The 14,114-nt window shown below is 53.6% G+C and overlaps 1 protein-coding gene across 1 annotated transcript in view; it reads right to left on the bottom strand.

The window, feature by feature from the left end:
• cux1a (cut-like homeobox 1a) overlaps window positions 1–14,114 on the bottom strand; it is a 61,932-nt gene that overhangs the window by 29,175 nt on the left and 18,643 nt on the right. Inside the window, 6 exon segments of the mRNA XM_067257687.1 lie at window positions 1,891–1,984; window positions 2,134–2,182; window positions 3,607–3,665; window positions 4,733–4,921; window positions 5,418–5,522; window positions 7,718–7,766. Of these exon segments, the coding sequence (XP_067113788.1) occupies window positions 1,891–1,984; window positions 2,134–2,182; window positions 3,607–3,665; window positions 4,733–4,921; window positions 5,418–5,522; window positions 7,718–7,766 (545 nt within the window).

Genomic DNA, 14,114 nt, shown 5'->3' with positions numbered 1-14,114 from the left:
AGGCGTGTGTGGGTGGGACCCGAAGCCAATTGGGATGACATTTCCGGAAAAGTCCAAGTGCGCTGAGTGGTAAAGGGCACGCTGGGAGGAGGAGGGTGAAGACAGGGTGGGTGGGGGGAGGGGGGTGGAGGTCTTCATTAGCATACTGGATCACTCCCGTCTCCTCCAGCCACTGACCTCCCTGCCTGGACCCCTCCCCCGGCCCCCCTCGCCCACGGTGGGCAAAACGGCACAACATACAGCCCTCCCCTCCCTCCCCTACCCCCCACCCTCCCACTGCTGCCTGACATCATCAACCACCATCAGTCTGCGTGGACGGTGCGGAGCTGAAAGCGCCTCGGGCGGAAAACGAGCTGACCCTAACTAGCAGGGATGCGATGTAGCCTTGGACCGTGTCTGGTCGTCGCTACCTGTTTGTGTAGCCTCGTCAGCCAGTGGCGTGGTTGGGTAATCAGAAGAGGTCATTTTGTGGAGTTTGGGGATCAAATACAATTACATTTAAAAGAAGTTCAATGAGGGCCCTGAGGTAACGTCCGTGACATTTCTCCCTCCTGCTCGTAAATGATAAGTGACACACTTCACACGGGGAGGGGGGGGGGGGAAGAAATGGAGGAATTCACGTCGGCGTCTGCGAAGCCGTTGCTCTCGCCGTAAGGTGTCCGTACCTTCGCCCTGAGGAGGCGCCACCTTCAGACAGAACGAGACGCTTCTGCCCGGAGACGGCTGCCTCTGAGAGCCAGACGTATCTCCGCAGACACCGCTACCTCGACAAGAGCCCCACTTTTAAAAGGGCCCGATTCTCCGCGTGAGATGAAAGAGGGGGGAAGATGAGCAGTGCTAAGCAGTACTTCAGTCTTAATGGTGTGAGTCGACTGTTTGTATTGAACCATGTAATTCCGCGCCATTATACATTAGGAGCCAGACATATCCCTTTTTTCCCCTGCCGTCAGACGTGGGCATGTGCCAATGGAAATAGTCGATGCCTTTTTTCGGAGTGGGCCTATATTTGTAAAAGAGTCATTCTCTGGAGAGATAACTTTATTTCCTTTCAGTCTAACAGACCCTTCTTCTGTTGGCCCCGAGATAGCTGGCGCAGTTTCCTGTTTGACTACTGGACTTCCTGTCTATAACCCCTCAAGGCAACCGACAGATGTACGCACATTCTTTTGCAAGAACAAAAGAACTCCTTGGCCTTTTTGAGCTTGAGATCACCCTGGCCCTCACAAATCATTGATACCGTAAACCGGCAAGATTTTCTCCTAAACTGTCCTGAGACTACTCCAGGTTAGTCTTCACTTTTGGCCACAGACGAACAAACAGCCATCCGCAGAGTTAACGATTCCACACGAGCCTTTCAAAGATGAAGCGTCAAGTGACTCGGATTGAGTATGCGCGTGTTCGTGCAAAGCTGCGGTGCGGTTCAAAGGACTGGCGTGTCGTGACAGGAGAGGGAGATAAGGATCCTCGAGATCAATGGAAGGCTCTGTGCCTCGCTGAAAGCCGCTCAATGAGTTAAACCTAAACATTAGATCCCCTTCGTAGGAAACGACCCTATCACTGCTTAAGAGACTTGCTCTGTTCCAGCCGACGTCGCCAGACCGTGACAGGCAGTTTTACCGGGAAGCCCTTTGTCAAAAGAACATTTCGGTTGGCTTTGAAAAAACCCCAAAATAAACGCATACTGCCGAGTGCACCCCTCAGAACTCCGCCAACTGTAACCGCCTGGTTTCCAAGGAGATTGGAACACGACGATCCACCCTCGAGCCGAGCTCGGACAGGTGTAAATTTTTTTGAAACGGCGTACAGTACATCGTGTCACTTCCTCTTCACAAAACCTCCCCTGCAAGCTTACAGTGCGGAAGGGTGCGCGTGTGAACCAGGTGGACTCACCACTCAGCTCACTGTTAGCCAGGCGCAGAGAGGGACTCTCAGACTTCAGGCTCCGAGTCTTTTCCAACAGCAACAGATCCAGAGGCTTCGTGTCCTGGGGGGAGGGGTAGGGGAGGGGTAGGGGCAAAGAGTAAACACGAGGTGAATAGTCGTAGTAATTCCACAACAACTTCCAAACGAACGGCGCAAAGTCATCACGGCTTCTAAATCCAGGTCAAAAAAATAGAAAATAAATGTCAATACCTGCGCCGAGGAGCAGTTTGTTGAGCGAAACTCCATGGACTTGAGGACACTGCGAAATCAAACGAGACATGTTACGGGTTTTATTCGTGTGCAAAAGACCCGAGCGTCATAGGACCTCGTACGCAGTCACTTCCAGATGCGCTGGACCTCCGAAAAACAAGGTTGAGGCACAAGCCAAGCAACGTGACAAGAGCCACCGAGAGATTCCTCAACGCCGTGGCCTTCACTCCAGTCTGTCCGTCACAATCTGATAACTCAATGAAATCTGTCAACCCAATCATGCTTGGCCTAATTAGAATGGCTGATCTGATATTCGCTGAGGTGCCGATTGGATTCCCTATGATATTATCTGTAAAGGACAAACGTCGACTAATTGGAGTGGAATGCGTCTCTTTCAGATAAGGGTCTTTCAATACAAATTCCATTGAAGCTGTTATGAAGGCCAAACATCGGACTAGCTCAAAAGTAGCTCAAATCACAGATTTCTCCTCGATAGCATGCAATTGGGAATATTATACAGAAAATGTGGTTACCAAATTCATGTCCAGTCAGCCTGCGTTAGTGACCAGTTTGTTCAATCCAAATGGAAAGACTACTAGTCCCTAAACATGGGCAATACTTCCTCGTTATCTTATCTGCCAATCTTAACTAAGTTAGCCTCCTCGTTACGGACTTGGACTGAGATAAGTCGCAGCACTATACCAGAGGACTGGAGCTACTCAACAAGGGATCTTTCAACAAGAAAAGGAAAAAAAGCAATCGCCAGAGCCCGTCTCCTGATCCAGAACAATGGAGCTCATCAACATTTAAATGAACCGTTTACGACAGAGATTACAATGCCCCATCACATGAATCATCTTCTGTAGTCATCTAACGTCTGTTAGCGTGGCACAGTGCATCGTGCATCTCAAATCTGTAAAAGTATCGTGAACAACAACAACAAACAAAAAACACTTACATTGAATACAGCATTCGGAAAAATGCCCCGTTTACTTGACGATACACCACATCTATGTTTTGCATCCACTCTGGATACTCCCGGTCACAGTAGCTAAGGCCTGGGCTAATTGCTAGGGGCCCGAAAGGCCAATAAAACCCACCGCTTGTGATTGGCGGGAAAACGGCGCGTAGCCAATGAGAGGACAGCTCAGCGCGCTCCTGCTCTGGGACTACATCTAAAGGTTAATGATAGTCTTGAGGGCGGGTTGGCAGGGTGTCCAAATGGCATTAGGGCGAATCTGTAAAGACCAGACTGTAGCCTGGGTCATCCCTTACTCACGCACTGCGGCGTCACAAGTTGAGGCTGGAAGGCAGCAATGGAATCTGTCCTGGTTAATTTTGTCAAGTTAATTGATCTGACGCCAGTGGTGGAGGGTGTGTGTGTGTGTGTGTGTGTGTGTGTGGGGGGGGGGGGGGGGGGGGGGTTGGTGGAAGCCAGACGGAGGGAGGGAGGAAAGTCAGAAAGTCAATTACCTGAGCTCTTTCTTGACGTCTTCATAGTCTGCCTGCTTCTGGAGTTTCTCCTCCAGTTGCTGTGCGGGGGGAAGAAAAACCAGGCGCACTTAGTTGCTACTCGTACAAGCAGGTATACACCCTTTGGGAACCCACACTCGAGGATTGGAGGAAGTAAGGGCATATTCGAGTGTTCTCAGTTCCCAAGGATACAGTACACCCAGACGACTCTTCCAGGCTGTCGTACGGCGAGCCAAGGACACTAGAAAGAGGAGAGCTATAGTGTCAAAGCGGGTCTGACAACAGGAGGTGTTGTAACCACGAGCACCACTTTTACAGAGGTGGCTGTTGAAGACACGCAGACGATTACCATAGGGGAATATTCTGTACTGTAAAATATACATACATATAATATTAAGTCTAACACGCAGGAAGGACGCCCACAGAAAGACTGCTCCCTCCCCCCCCCCTCAGCTCCGCTCCTATGCGATTTGCAAACACACGTTTGGCACGTAGCCGCACTTGTTAAGACAAACCGGGAAGTGGAGAGGATCCCCAGTCTCTCCGTATGAGACTCACGACGCGATGACATCTCTGTTCCGTCTCCCTGGATACAAGGAAGTGTCGCTCATACCCCGAAAAATGTTGGGCCAAGTGAGAGGTGCCCCGCAGTTTGGTGTAAGTCGCTGACGTTTACGGAGCGAGCGGGAGCCAGCAGAAAGGGCTTCGGAGCTGCACATGAGTCAGGGCTCCGGAACGTTCCGACTTGTCAAAAGGCAAAAGTTGCTCCGATTTTAAGTTTGCTGTTTAACCGCCTATCTGTTCCTATGAATATTTAGACCACGTGAAAACAAAGAGATGGGGGTTCATCGGGAGTAATACCTGACTGGCGCTCTGGGGCCGATGCGTAAGGCTTCACGGAACTCGCAAACAAAGGTCGTTTGGACATTAACCCCGAAAACGCGACGATGCGTTTCTCGTTGTCCACAAGCAAGGACGTCCAGTTACATCTAAGCTCGAGCCCCGGCGAGGGGAAGGGGCCGACAAGCTCTCCCAGGAACGACGGCATCTACCACGTGGGTCGGAACCCCACCGGGTCGATCGACCGGGGCTGTCTGGCTGTCTGTCTGCCCCCCCTGGTACCGACCTTGACCGAGGACTCCTTGGTGCAGAGCTGCTGCTCCAGCAGGCTGATCTGGGAGGCCGAGTTCTCGCGGACGTTGGCCAGGCTGGCCTGGAGCCGCTGGATGTCCTCCGCCAGCCGGCCCACCTCGCGCTCCTTGGCGTTCAGCTCCACCTCCAGGCTGGAGCGAGACAGCACCTCCAGGGCCTGCTCCTTCAGGGGGGCGGGGGGGGGGGGCACAAAGACAGGCGAGCACGTTAGGATGAACACACAGGCAAAAGCGCACATGCACTGTAACGCACGTTACTAAAACGGGCCCGTTTGGGGGGAACGATGCAATGTCCACAGGTATTCCCGCGTTATAGCTTTAAGTCGAATTGACCATCTACAGGTAAGTTTACGAAAAAGGGAAATTATGCAAAGAGCATCCAAGCCACTTGGATCTCCTCCTCTGGACATCCTCCTAAATGTAGGTCAACCGGGCCTCCTCAACAAACATCTATACCGTACGCTACGCAGCAACAGAGTGCTTTTTCTGGATCATGCGGCACATCCGTGTGGAAACTAGATTGGTTTCGTTTCTCCATTCATTTAGCCTTTCCCTGGAACCGTCTATCGATCATGTGACTGGATGGGGCGTATGTTGGGGCCATTTCAACACCAGAGAGCCGTCTGGCGGCGTGGCCGAGCCAGCCCTGCCTGCGCCCACCATGTCAGGAGCCTTCTGGATCTGAGTGGCGAGCTGCAGGGACTTGTTGGCGGACGTCAGCTGCTCCCGGAGCGCCTCCGCCTCCCTCTCGGCTTGCTCGGCCCTCTGCACGGGGAGGGAGAGAGAGAGAGAGAGAGAGAGAAAGAGAGAGAGAGAGAAAGAGAGGTCACACAAACACCCACGCGGGCCGACGCAGGCCCCAGATCGAAGAGATCTGAGGCTGCCAGCGAGAGGAAGGCTAGTACGCACGGGAGTAAACATCTTTTATCAGTCGCGGTCTCGAGAAAGAGCGGTGAAGAGAGACACACTCGGGGCTTCCTGGTGACTCACGTTGCAGAGAGGTTTTAGACATTCAACCTTTCGACGTGTGAGGATCTGAGGCCTTTCATCTTTATGGAATTATGGAGATGTAACATTATTTATTATTCCGAAAGCTGAGGTAATGAGAGCGGGGGTGACTTCATGGTAAATAATTGTTTGGTGGTTATATTCTTCTTCTTATCACCAAGCCTGAGCCTATCACTGCACGCATCTATGATGAAATGAGAGTCGACATTGTGACTGACAATATAGACATGTCGTAAATATTAATGCTGTGGATTTCATTACCGCGCACAGACGGTCTACAAAGACTTACATTTACATTTAGTCATTTAGCAGACGCTCTTATCCAGAGCGACTTACAGTAAGTACAGGGACATTCCCCCCGAGGCAAGTAGGGTGAAGTGCCTTGCCCAAGGACACAACGTCAGTTGGCATGACCGGGAATCGAACTGGCAACCTTTGGATTACTAGCCCGATTCCCTCACCGCTCAGCCACCTGACTCCCACCTGACTTGACAGCGTGACGCCGTAATCATCCCTGCCACGGTGAACAGAGCAGGTTTGGTCTACGGTATAAAAAGGGCTGACGCGAGCAATTCTCACTCAAGCCAGCGCGCCTCTTTAACTCCTCAGGTGGTGGCTCGTGTGGGACGAGCGCGAGGGGCGCGCGGCGGACGAGGGGGACGATCGCGGCAGGAGAGTGACAGCCAAAGTGCGCGATCGCGCCGAGAGACTCGCGCTCTCTCTCTCGCTCTCCTGTCCCTTCTTTCTCACACACACACACACACATCCACGCGGTGATGAGGGTGAGGAGGAGGAGGACGGGAACATGACTGCTGATAATGGCTGACATGCGCCCCAGAGTGTCACAGCAGGCGGGGGTGACACCGCTCTGCTCGGCACGGCTGTCGTTCGGGAGACGAGCGGCGGGTTAAAAAGCGCCGCGGAGCCGATGCAGTGGGAGCGGAGCAGGGCCCGGGTGGAGCCCGTTAGCATGCTGAGGTGAGGACCTACTCTTCCGGGCTGTACTTCACTCCTAGAGAGTGACAGGGCAGTGACACAAATACATAATGGGGACGGGAGAGGGGAATAGATCCAAAATTCCGTTCGAAACTCAATTCGACGTGGTTTGTTTGAGATGTCCTTTTACAGAGCCCTAATAATCACACATAGCAAACTGTACAAAACTACGGTCTTGTGATATTGTACACGGCGAGAAAACATAACCGCCAAGTCAACAAGGTTCCACCTCGACCCCAACGACCCCAACATCCTACCTCCCAGGTACGTTCTAACACAACACCACATCCAGCTCTTCCCCCAACGCCCAGAAAACAAGTCACCAGAGAAGACCCCTCCCTGAGAAGCCCCCCCCCGCTCCTCCTCCGTAGGAGCTGCCAGCACCAGGCAGGACAACGTGATGAAAACTCGCCGCACACCGCCGCCCCCCCCCCCCCAAAAAAAACGTCCACAACTCCAGACTGCGGGTCCACAGAGAGTAATTAGGACGAGCCCTCATTATCCCGGCTGAGATCTCCGCACATTATCAAAGGGTCGTCTCAGTGTAAATAATGCCTAATCACCGCGCTGATGTTTCTGGGCCGAAAACGTGGAGGATACATTAAAGGGAGAGAGGCGGGGGGGGGATGGAGGGGGGTTGGGGGGGGGGGGGGCAGCCTGATTAGTCACACTCTGTGGCGCTGTGTTTCTTCTCTCGGCTAATGGGGAAGTCTGTGTGGTTTTTCCCTTCTTATTCATGACGATTTTTTGATAGTTTGCACTTGCATCCCCCCCCCCCCCCCTCCACCCCCCCCCGGTCGCAGAGAATGTTCTTTGTTCTTCGGACTGCGGACAGGCTGCCGACTAAGTTTGGACAGGATACTTATTTCTGTGGTTAGAAGGGGTTCAGATTTGATCATTTGGTCATTTCGGGCAAGACAAAGACAAAACCCGACATTGGTTGCGCGCAAACTCACCTGATTGGCTCTTTCCAAGTCTGACATCACCGCCTCGATCTCATCGGACCTGTCGGAGGAAGGAACCCAGAATGAACAGAGAGGCAGACCGAGGCAAGCAGAATAGGGGGAAACCAGGAGGAACAGTGAAACATCGAAAAAAACGACAACAATAACAACAACATCGTCATGAGCAGAGCCGGCAGAACACATCAAGTACGTCGGCTTAAGGTCTGACGGTGCACGGGCACACGCCGTACACTCAGCCCACGGCACCGGCCTTGTGTACTCGATGGTACGTGTCCCGTGTGTGCGTGTCCCGTGTGTGCGTGTCCCGTGTGTGCGTGTCCCGTGTGTGCGTGTCCCGTGTGTGCGTGTCCCGTGTACGCTGTGAGGACTCCTTACCCCCAGAGTGGCGCTCGCTCGCCCTGGCCCATCCTAACACACACCATTAAGCCCCTCTCAGTTACACCCTAATCCCCTCTGCCCGCCCCCACAACCCCATCGCCCGGCCCGCACTTCTGCCTGAGCCTGGTGAACAAGCCCTGCAGTAAAACAGAGGGATTACACTAATATAGTCTTTAGGCTTGCCCCTTAATACACACTAATCTGATATAATATTTTTCCATTCTGTTTAGCTATGGCCCGGGCCTCACAAATGGCGGGGGGGGTTTCTTCACATCTCAGGGGCTTAACCCTGAGGTCAAGGGACTGGATCCTGGATGCTTGCTGATGTTAGCCTACCACTCTGGAGAAGCCATTGGTTTTGCTTCGAAATGTTGTTTGTATTCACTGAACTTAACCATCGGCAACACAAGTGTACAAAGTTTCTCTCAGCAAAGCAGATGTCATGTAATTGCTTTGAGGGTTCGTGAATTTAGACGTTCTGCCAGAACATCACTGCCATTCATTTCATATCCCATTACGCTTCGTATTCAATTATCACCAAAACAGGTGTTAGTTACTAATAATTGGAACACTTGCTAATGTCATGCCACCAACTGAGAAAATGCACGTGTTTGTGCAAGCTTGGGGTGTGTGTGAGCGTGTGTGTGTGAGAGTGTGTGCATGTGTGTGTGTTGAACCTACACCTCCTACAGACCTCCATTGTTTAATTACCCCCAGAATTGCCGTGCGTAGATAACCGTTTCCTCTCAGTGGGTCCCCAACATTTTGCTCTTATGCTCTGCAGAGTGGAGCCCAAATGTTGCCATGCTTAATTTAATGCCAACATCTAATTATAGCTAATTTGGGTTTAGTGCTGGTAATGATGGTTAATTGGTTGAATTGATTCAATTCTTGAAAAGCTTAGCATCCTGTATCGAGTGGGGACTGCTATTGAGATATATTGTTATGATTGGGGGGGGGGGGGGGGGGGCCTGCTAGAGTGGACAATGCTAGCAAAATCGATAGCTCCAATTGAGATGCGTCACGGTGCAAACAGCGTGTGTGTTGGTGTGACGGAGCTCGCCGGAACAGCCTTGTGGCTCGCTCCAAATCAGACGGTGTCCTTTTTAACCCCCTCTGATGACACCCAATGTTCGTCCCTCGTCAATCCCATTCCTACAAGCTGCCGGAAAACAAAGACCGCCGTGGAAAAAAAGAAGATTTTCCCTTTTTAACGTGACAGCGCGGGATAGCGGAGCGAGTCGCTGCATTAACAAACACAGGCCTCCGGCCGCTAATGCAAACCCAAACAGCCCCGGAATATGATAGTTCAATCAAGGTACACAGATGCAGAGCATTATTAAATACCTTTGGATTTGCCTGGATTTGGGAATTAGTGGAAGGAAATGAACGCGGCGGGGGGATCAGCGATTAGGTTTAGAGATAAAACAAATAAATAAATAACACATGTATTAACCGACGTGTATTATCTGTGGCAACAGCACCCATAACCCCCCTCACACCTCCCCCCCCCCCCCCCCCCCCCCCCCTCCCCCCATCCAGACACATAACCACCTGGTAACAGCTTATGACTTCCTGTACTGTACCAGCTGTGTACAGCCCGTCTCCAGTCTACTGGAAAGAGACGTCTTGACATGAAAACGGGGGAAGGGGGGTTAATTCCGTCTGGCGTTCCTGACACGGAGCCCTGACACGCTGCCGTGTCACACAGACGACGGCCATGTCGAGCCAGGCTGCATGTTACGGAGCGCCGTGTACACGCAAGACGACACACACACACACACACACACTTCCCACAGGCTGCGTGACCTGGGTTACAGGGAAACTGAAGCAGCGCACATACACACACACTGTGTGTGTGTGTGTGTAGAGGCAGCCATATTCCCACCCTGCTGGTCCCGACCCCAGTGAGAGGACGGGCCTCTGGCTCAACTCCACGTGTTTGCCTCTGCGTCTCAAGTCGAGCTGTGCTGCGAAAACATAAGAATTAATGAGCTCCTTAACAACGGTGCTTCAGAGGAGAGCACACAACCGTGTATGAATCACCGGCGCATGTACACACACACGCGCGCACACACACAGACCTGCGAGTATGATACGGATGTATACGTATCCACGTAGGGACTCACTTTCAAACGCACACGCGCGCGTACACACACACACACAGGGAAAGCCTCAATTTCCTGTTTCCTGGACAGTTTCCTGTCTAGGCCTCTCCCAGTGCTGAGCTTATTGGGGTGGACACAGTGTGTCAGTTCTAACCCTCTCCTCAGTCACGGGCTCACTGTTCACAGAGTCCTGAAAACGAACAAACGGCACACAAAACGCTGCAGAGAGCGGCAAACTCGGCAGACTTTGAAGACACTGTGAACCTTATACATTCGTCCTGACGTTAGACTAATGCGAATGTGCTCGTCACGCCACACGAGTGTTAACCCTTACTGACACCCGTCTCTCTTCTCATAAAGAACAGCGGGCCATGTTTACAAATGGAACCAAGCCTGGAACGCCCAGTGAGGGAGGCCGAATGAAGACCGGCAGTTAGGAGAATCTTCCAGAGACGGCGAACAGGGCCTATCAGCGTGGAGCAGAGTGGATGTGCCCCCCCCCCCCCCACACACCTCTCCGGCCCCGCCGTCGGCCCCGCTGACCTTTCCCCCTCCGACGCCGCCTGTCGGAAATGAGCGGTTAACCCCGCCGGTCAAGGTCTGCAGCCAGAGAAGAGTCCGGATGCAGCCCATACGCCCGCCGGTAATCCTTTCCTCCTTCGCCACCCTCCACCGCTCTCTCCTTCTGCCTTCTCTTCTCTCCCCCCCCCCCCCCCCCACCCCACGTCCTCTCATTTCCTGTGCCCCCTCACTGAGGCCCCTATGCCCCTGGGCTGGGGCGACATTTCACAGATCTAGCCCATTAGATTTTCATTCTCCCCCTTCTCTCTCACTTTCCTTCCATCTATCTCTCCCCTCCCTCCCTCCCTTTTTCTCTCTCTCTCTCAGCAGCCTCCGCCAGGAGATTGCAGCCTCCGCCAGGAGATTGTTTGCTTTTTCCCATTTTTTTTCAGCTTAGTCTCTCCTTTTCTTTTCTGGTGGAGTTGCTTAACCTTTCTGCGACTGGAGAGGCAAAATGGCCCCAGGGGCTTGATTTTCGCGAGCTCTCAGTGTGTGTGCGTGTGTGTGTGTGTGTGTGTGGTGTGTTTTGTGTGTGTACCATACGTGTATGTGTGTGTAAAGGAAGAGGAGGAGGAGGAGAATAGAGGGCCCACGTTAACACGGCAATTTTTCACAGTTGTTGTGGCCGGGGCCGTTCGTGTCACAATACTGCTCTTTGGGGTTTATGGCCGCTTCCACGCGGCGAACACGATGGCAGGAGAGACGACACAGCCTCTCCGACGCCTAGCACGCCCATGCGGGAAGTCACGGGCTACCGCCGTCCAACCCCGTCAGTCATGGCACCCCGCATTCCCTGAAACCTACTACGCCGGGGAAACCCAGAACACTGCCAACCATTGAATACCAACAACAGTTAGCCTCCGTGGCACGCGGCAGGCCGAACACGGCTGTTCGTCCATCCGTAACCCCCCCCCACTATACTGTCAGCAACTGGGGAGAACGGGGTGTCGTGCTGATACAGGATTGTCGCCCCGTTGACGCCGCCTCGCCGAAAATAGCCCTCGAGCTCAAACGTCTGGAGTGCGACGCTCCAGTTCTGTCCGGCGCGCACGGAAAGCGCGCGCGCGCTCGTCGGCATGGCGACGCAACGCAACTCGAGGTATTGCTTCTTGCTGCCGACCGCGTCGTCTCTCTCTCTCTCTCTATCCATCGTGCTGCCTGGGTGTTTATATTGCTGGAGGCACATTGCTGTGCCTGCGGAGGCACCGCGGGGGTTTGGGATAATATTGTTGAGGTCTGCCAAAGTCTCTCATCTGCAGCACTGCTGCCACACTATAAATAGGTTCTTTAGGGATGGCTGGCCAGGCCCTAATGTAATAACTTAAGGAGAAGGCCTCGACTAGGGAAAACGCAGGACAGGAGTGTGTGTGTGTGTGGGAGGGAGGAAAGGGGGGTATGTGTGTATGTGTACAAAGGGGAGAGGGTGCCTGGGTATGTGTACGTGTGTGTGTGTGTGTGTGAGGAGGAATCTGTGTGTATGTGTGAGAGGGGACAGGGTGCATCTGTGCGTGTGTGGCGGGGGGGGGGGGGGGGGGGGGAGGCAGCAGCAAAGCATGCTGGGTGCGGCAGCCACAAGTAGAGCTCCGCGACCTGAAGCAGGATGGATGGAGGGAGAGGAGAGATGAGAGCATGAAACAACAGAGAGAAGAGACGACGAAAAAAAGAAAAAAGACAACCGAATCCAAACAGGAAAGACAGTGAGAGAGAGATGGAGAAAAGAGACAAAGAGAATAAAGGATAGAGCGAGTGACGGAGAGGAGAGGAGAGAGAGGGGGGGGGGAACTGGCAGGGCCAGTCTAATCACAACACATCATGGCGTCTGGAAGCGAAGGGTTCTGATCAAGCGGAAATGACCGACCGCGAGCCCGCCGCGTGCCTGAGACCATGTCGCCGAGCACTGTGCGGGTGTGCACGCGCGCACACACACACACACACACTAGCAGGATGGCTGGGGAGGACAGAGGCGTGAATGAACCTGACATTTATCTCTTGGTGGTCGGGACGAAGTGACGAAATGGGACTGCCATCGGAGCTGTGTGGACGCTCATCTGAGCGCCTGGCGCCTTGCGTACACACACCACCGGTCGACTCCCAGATATCTGCAGAGATAACGCTGATGCAAAGGCACAAGAACACTGGGCGGAATGTCATGGATGCTTCCAGAGACGATGCTGCTGTAACCCCCCCCCCCCCCCCCCCCCTTATACACACACACGCACGCACGCGCACACGCAATCCGTAGTTGTGTCCCATCCATCCTTTCACCTCTGCTTCCCCCTCCCCCTCTCCCTCACCTCTCTCTCTCTCTTCTTTGTCTTTCCCCACCTCCCCCTCCCCCCTCCCCCCCTCTCCCCCTCTCTCAGTGGGGCTGTCACGGCGCGGGGCTGACGTTATTAATGTGCACAGCTCTGGTGAGTGAGGCCGGGGCCTCTCTGGGCTGTGTGGGCACCTACCTACCGCCTTCTTTACCCAGCTCACACACGCGCGCGCACACCTTGTCGGTTCCGCTGATGAAGCCTTTAAAGTGTGCCTTTGCTCGTGTGTGTGTACACCACAACGGGGGAGAAGGCGTTGCGTTTGTGTGTGTGTGTGTGCGAGCGAGCGTGCGAATGCACGTGCGTGCGTGAGGGACAGAGAGCGGGGGGGGGGATGGGGGGGAGCGAGCGGAGCCCCCTTCGCCGCACAGCCTGGGCCAGGGCTGCTATTTGCAGAGCGGATCAATAGGACATTAATCTTTAAAGGAAACAAAAACACAGGCGAGCTCTTGGAGAGCGCCGGGCTGGGATGATCTAAGGCCTCTCCCTGCCAATTTGGACGGAGGAGAAACAGGACACGGGCTCGTAGGAGGCGCGCACACGCACGCACTGTATGCCCGTGCAGAAGCAGGAAACAGACCCTTGTGCTCCCCCTCCACACACACGCTCACCCAAACGACACGATTCTGGGCGGACATCCTTTTCGTTACACCTGTGCGTGTGTGTGTGTTGTGTGCATGTGGAGTGTGACCCATGGGTTGCAGGAGATACCTCAGCACACCAGTAGTCCAGTGTGCGTGAGATTGTACTGTACTATCTAACAACAGGATGATATATGGGATCAATTCCTCCTTCCACAACTGTACCTTCTATTACAGATCCCAGCACCTGGACAAGGGGAGAGGGCTGCCTGCAAGAGAGCCTCGACTGCCCAAACCACTTGGATAGTTGCGTACGTGTGTGTGTGCGCGCGCGCGTGTGTGCGAGTACTGACGCATGTGTAAATGAGTATGTGGTAAGTGTGTGTCGAGTGAACGCGTTAGAATGCGTGTGTGAGGCTCTAACCGCCGGCTCATTTAGGCACCT

The sequence above is a fragment of the Osmerus mordax genome, chromosome 19 (assembly GCF_038355195.1).
Source record: "Osmerus mordax isolate fOsmMor3 chromosome 19, fOsmMor3.pri, whole genome shotgun sequence".
Taxonomy (NCBI): Eukaryota; Metazoa; Chordata; class Actinopteri; order Osmeriformes; family Osmeridae; genus Osmerus; species Osmerus mordax.
This window is presented reverse-complemented; position numbering and strand designations above follow the sequence as displayed.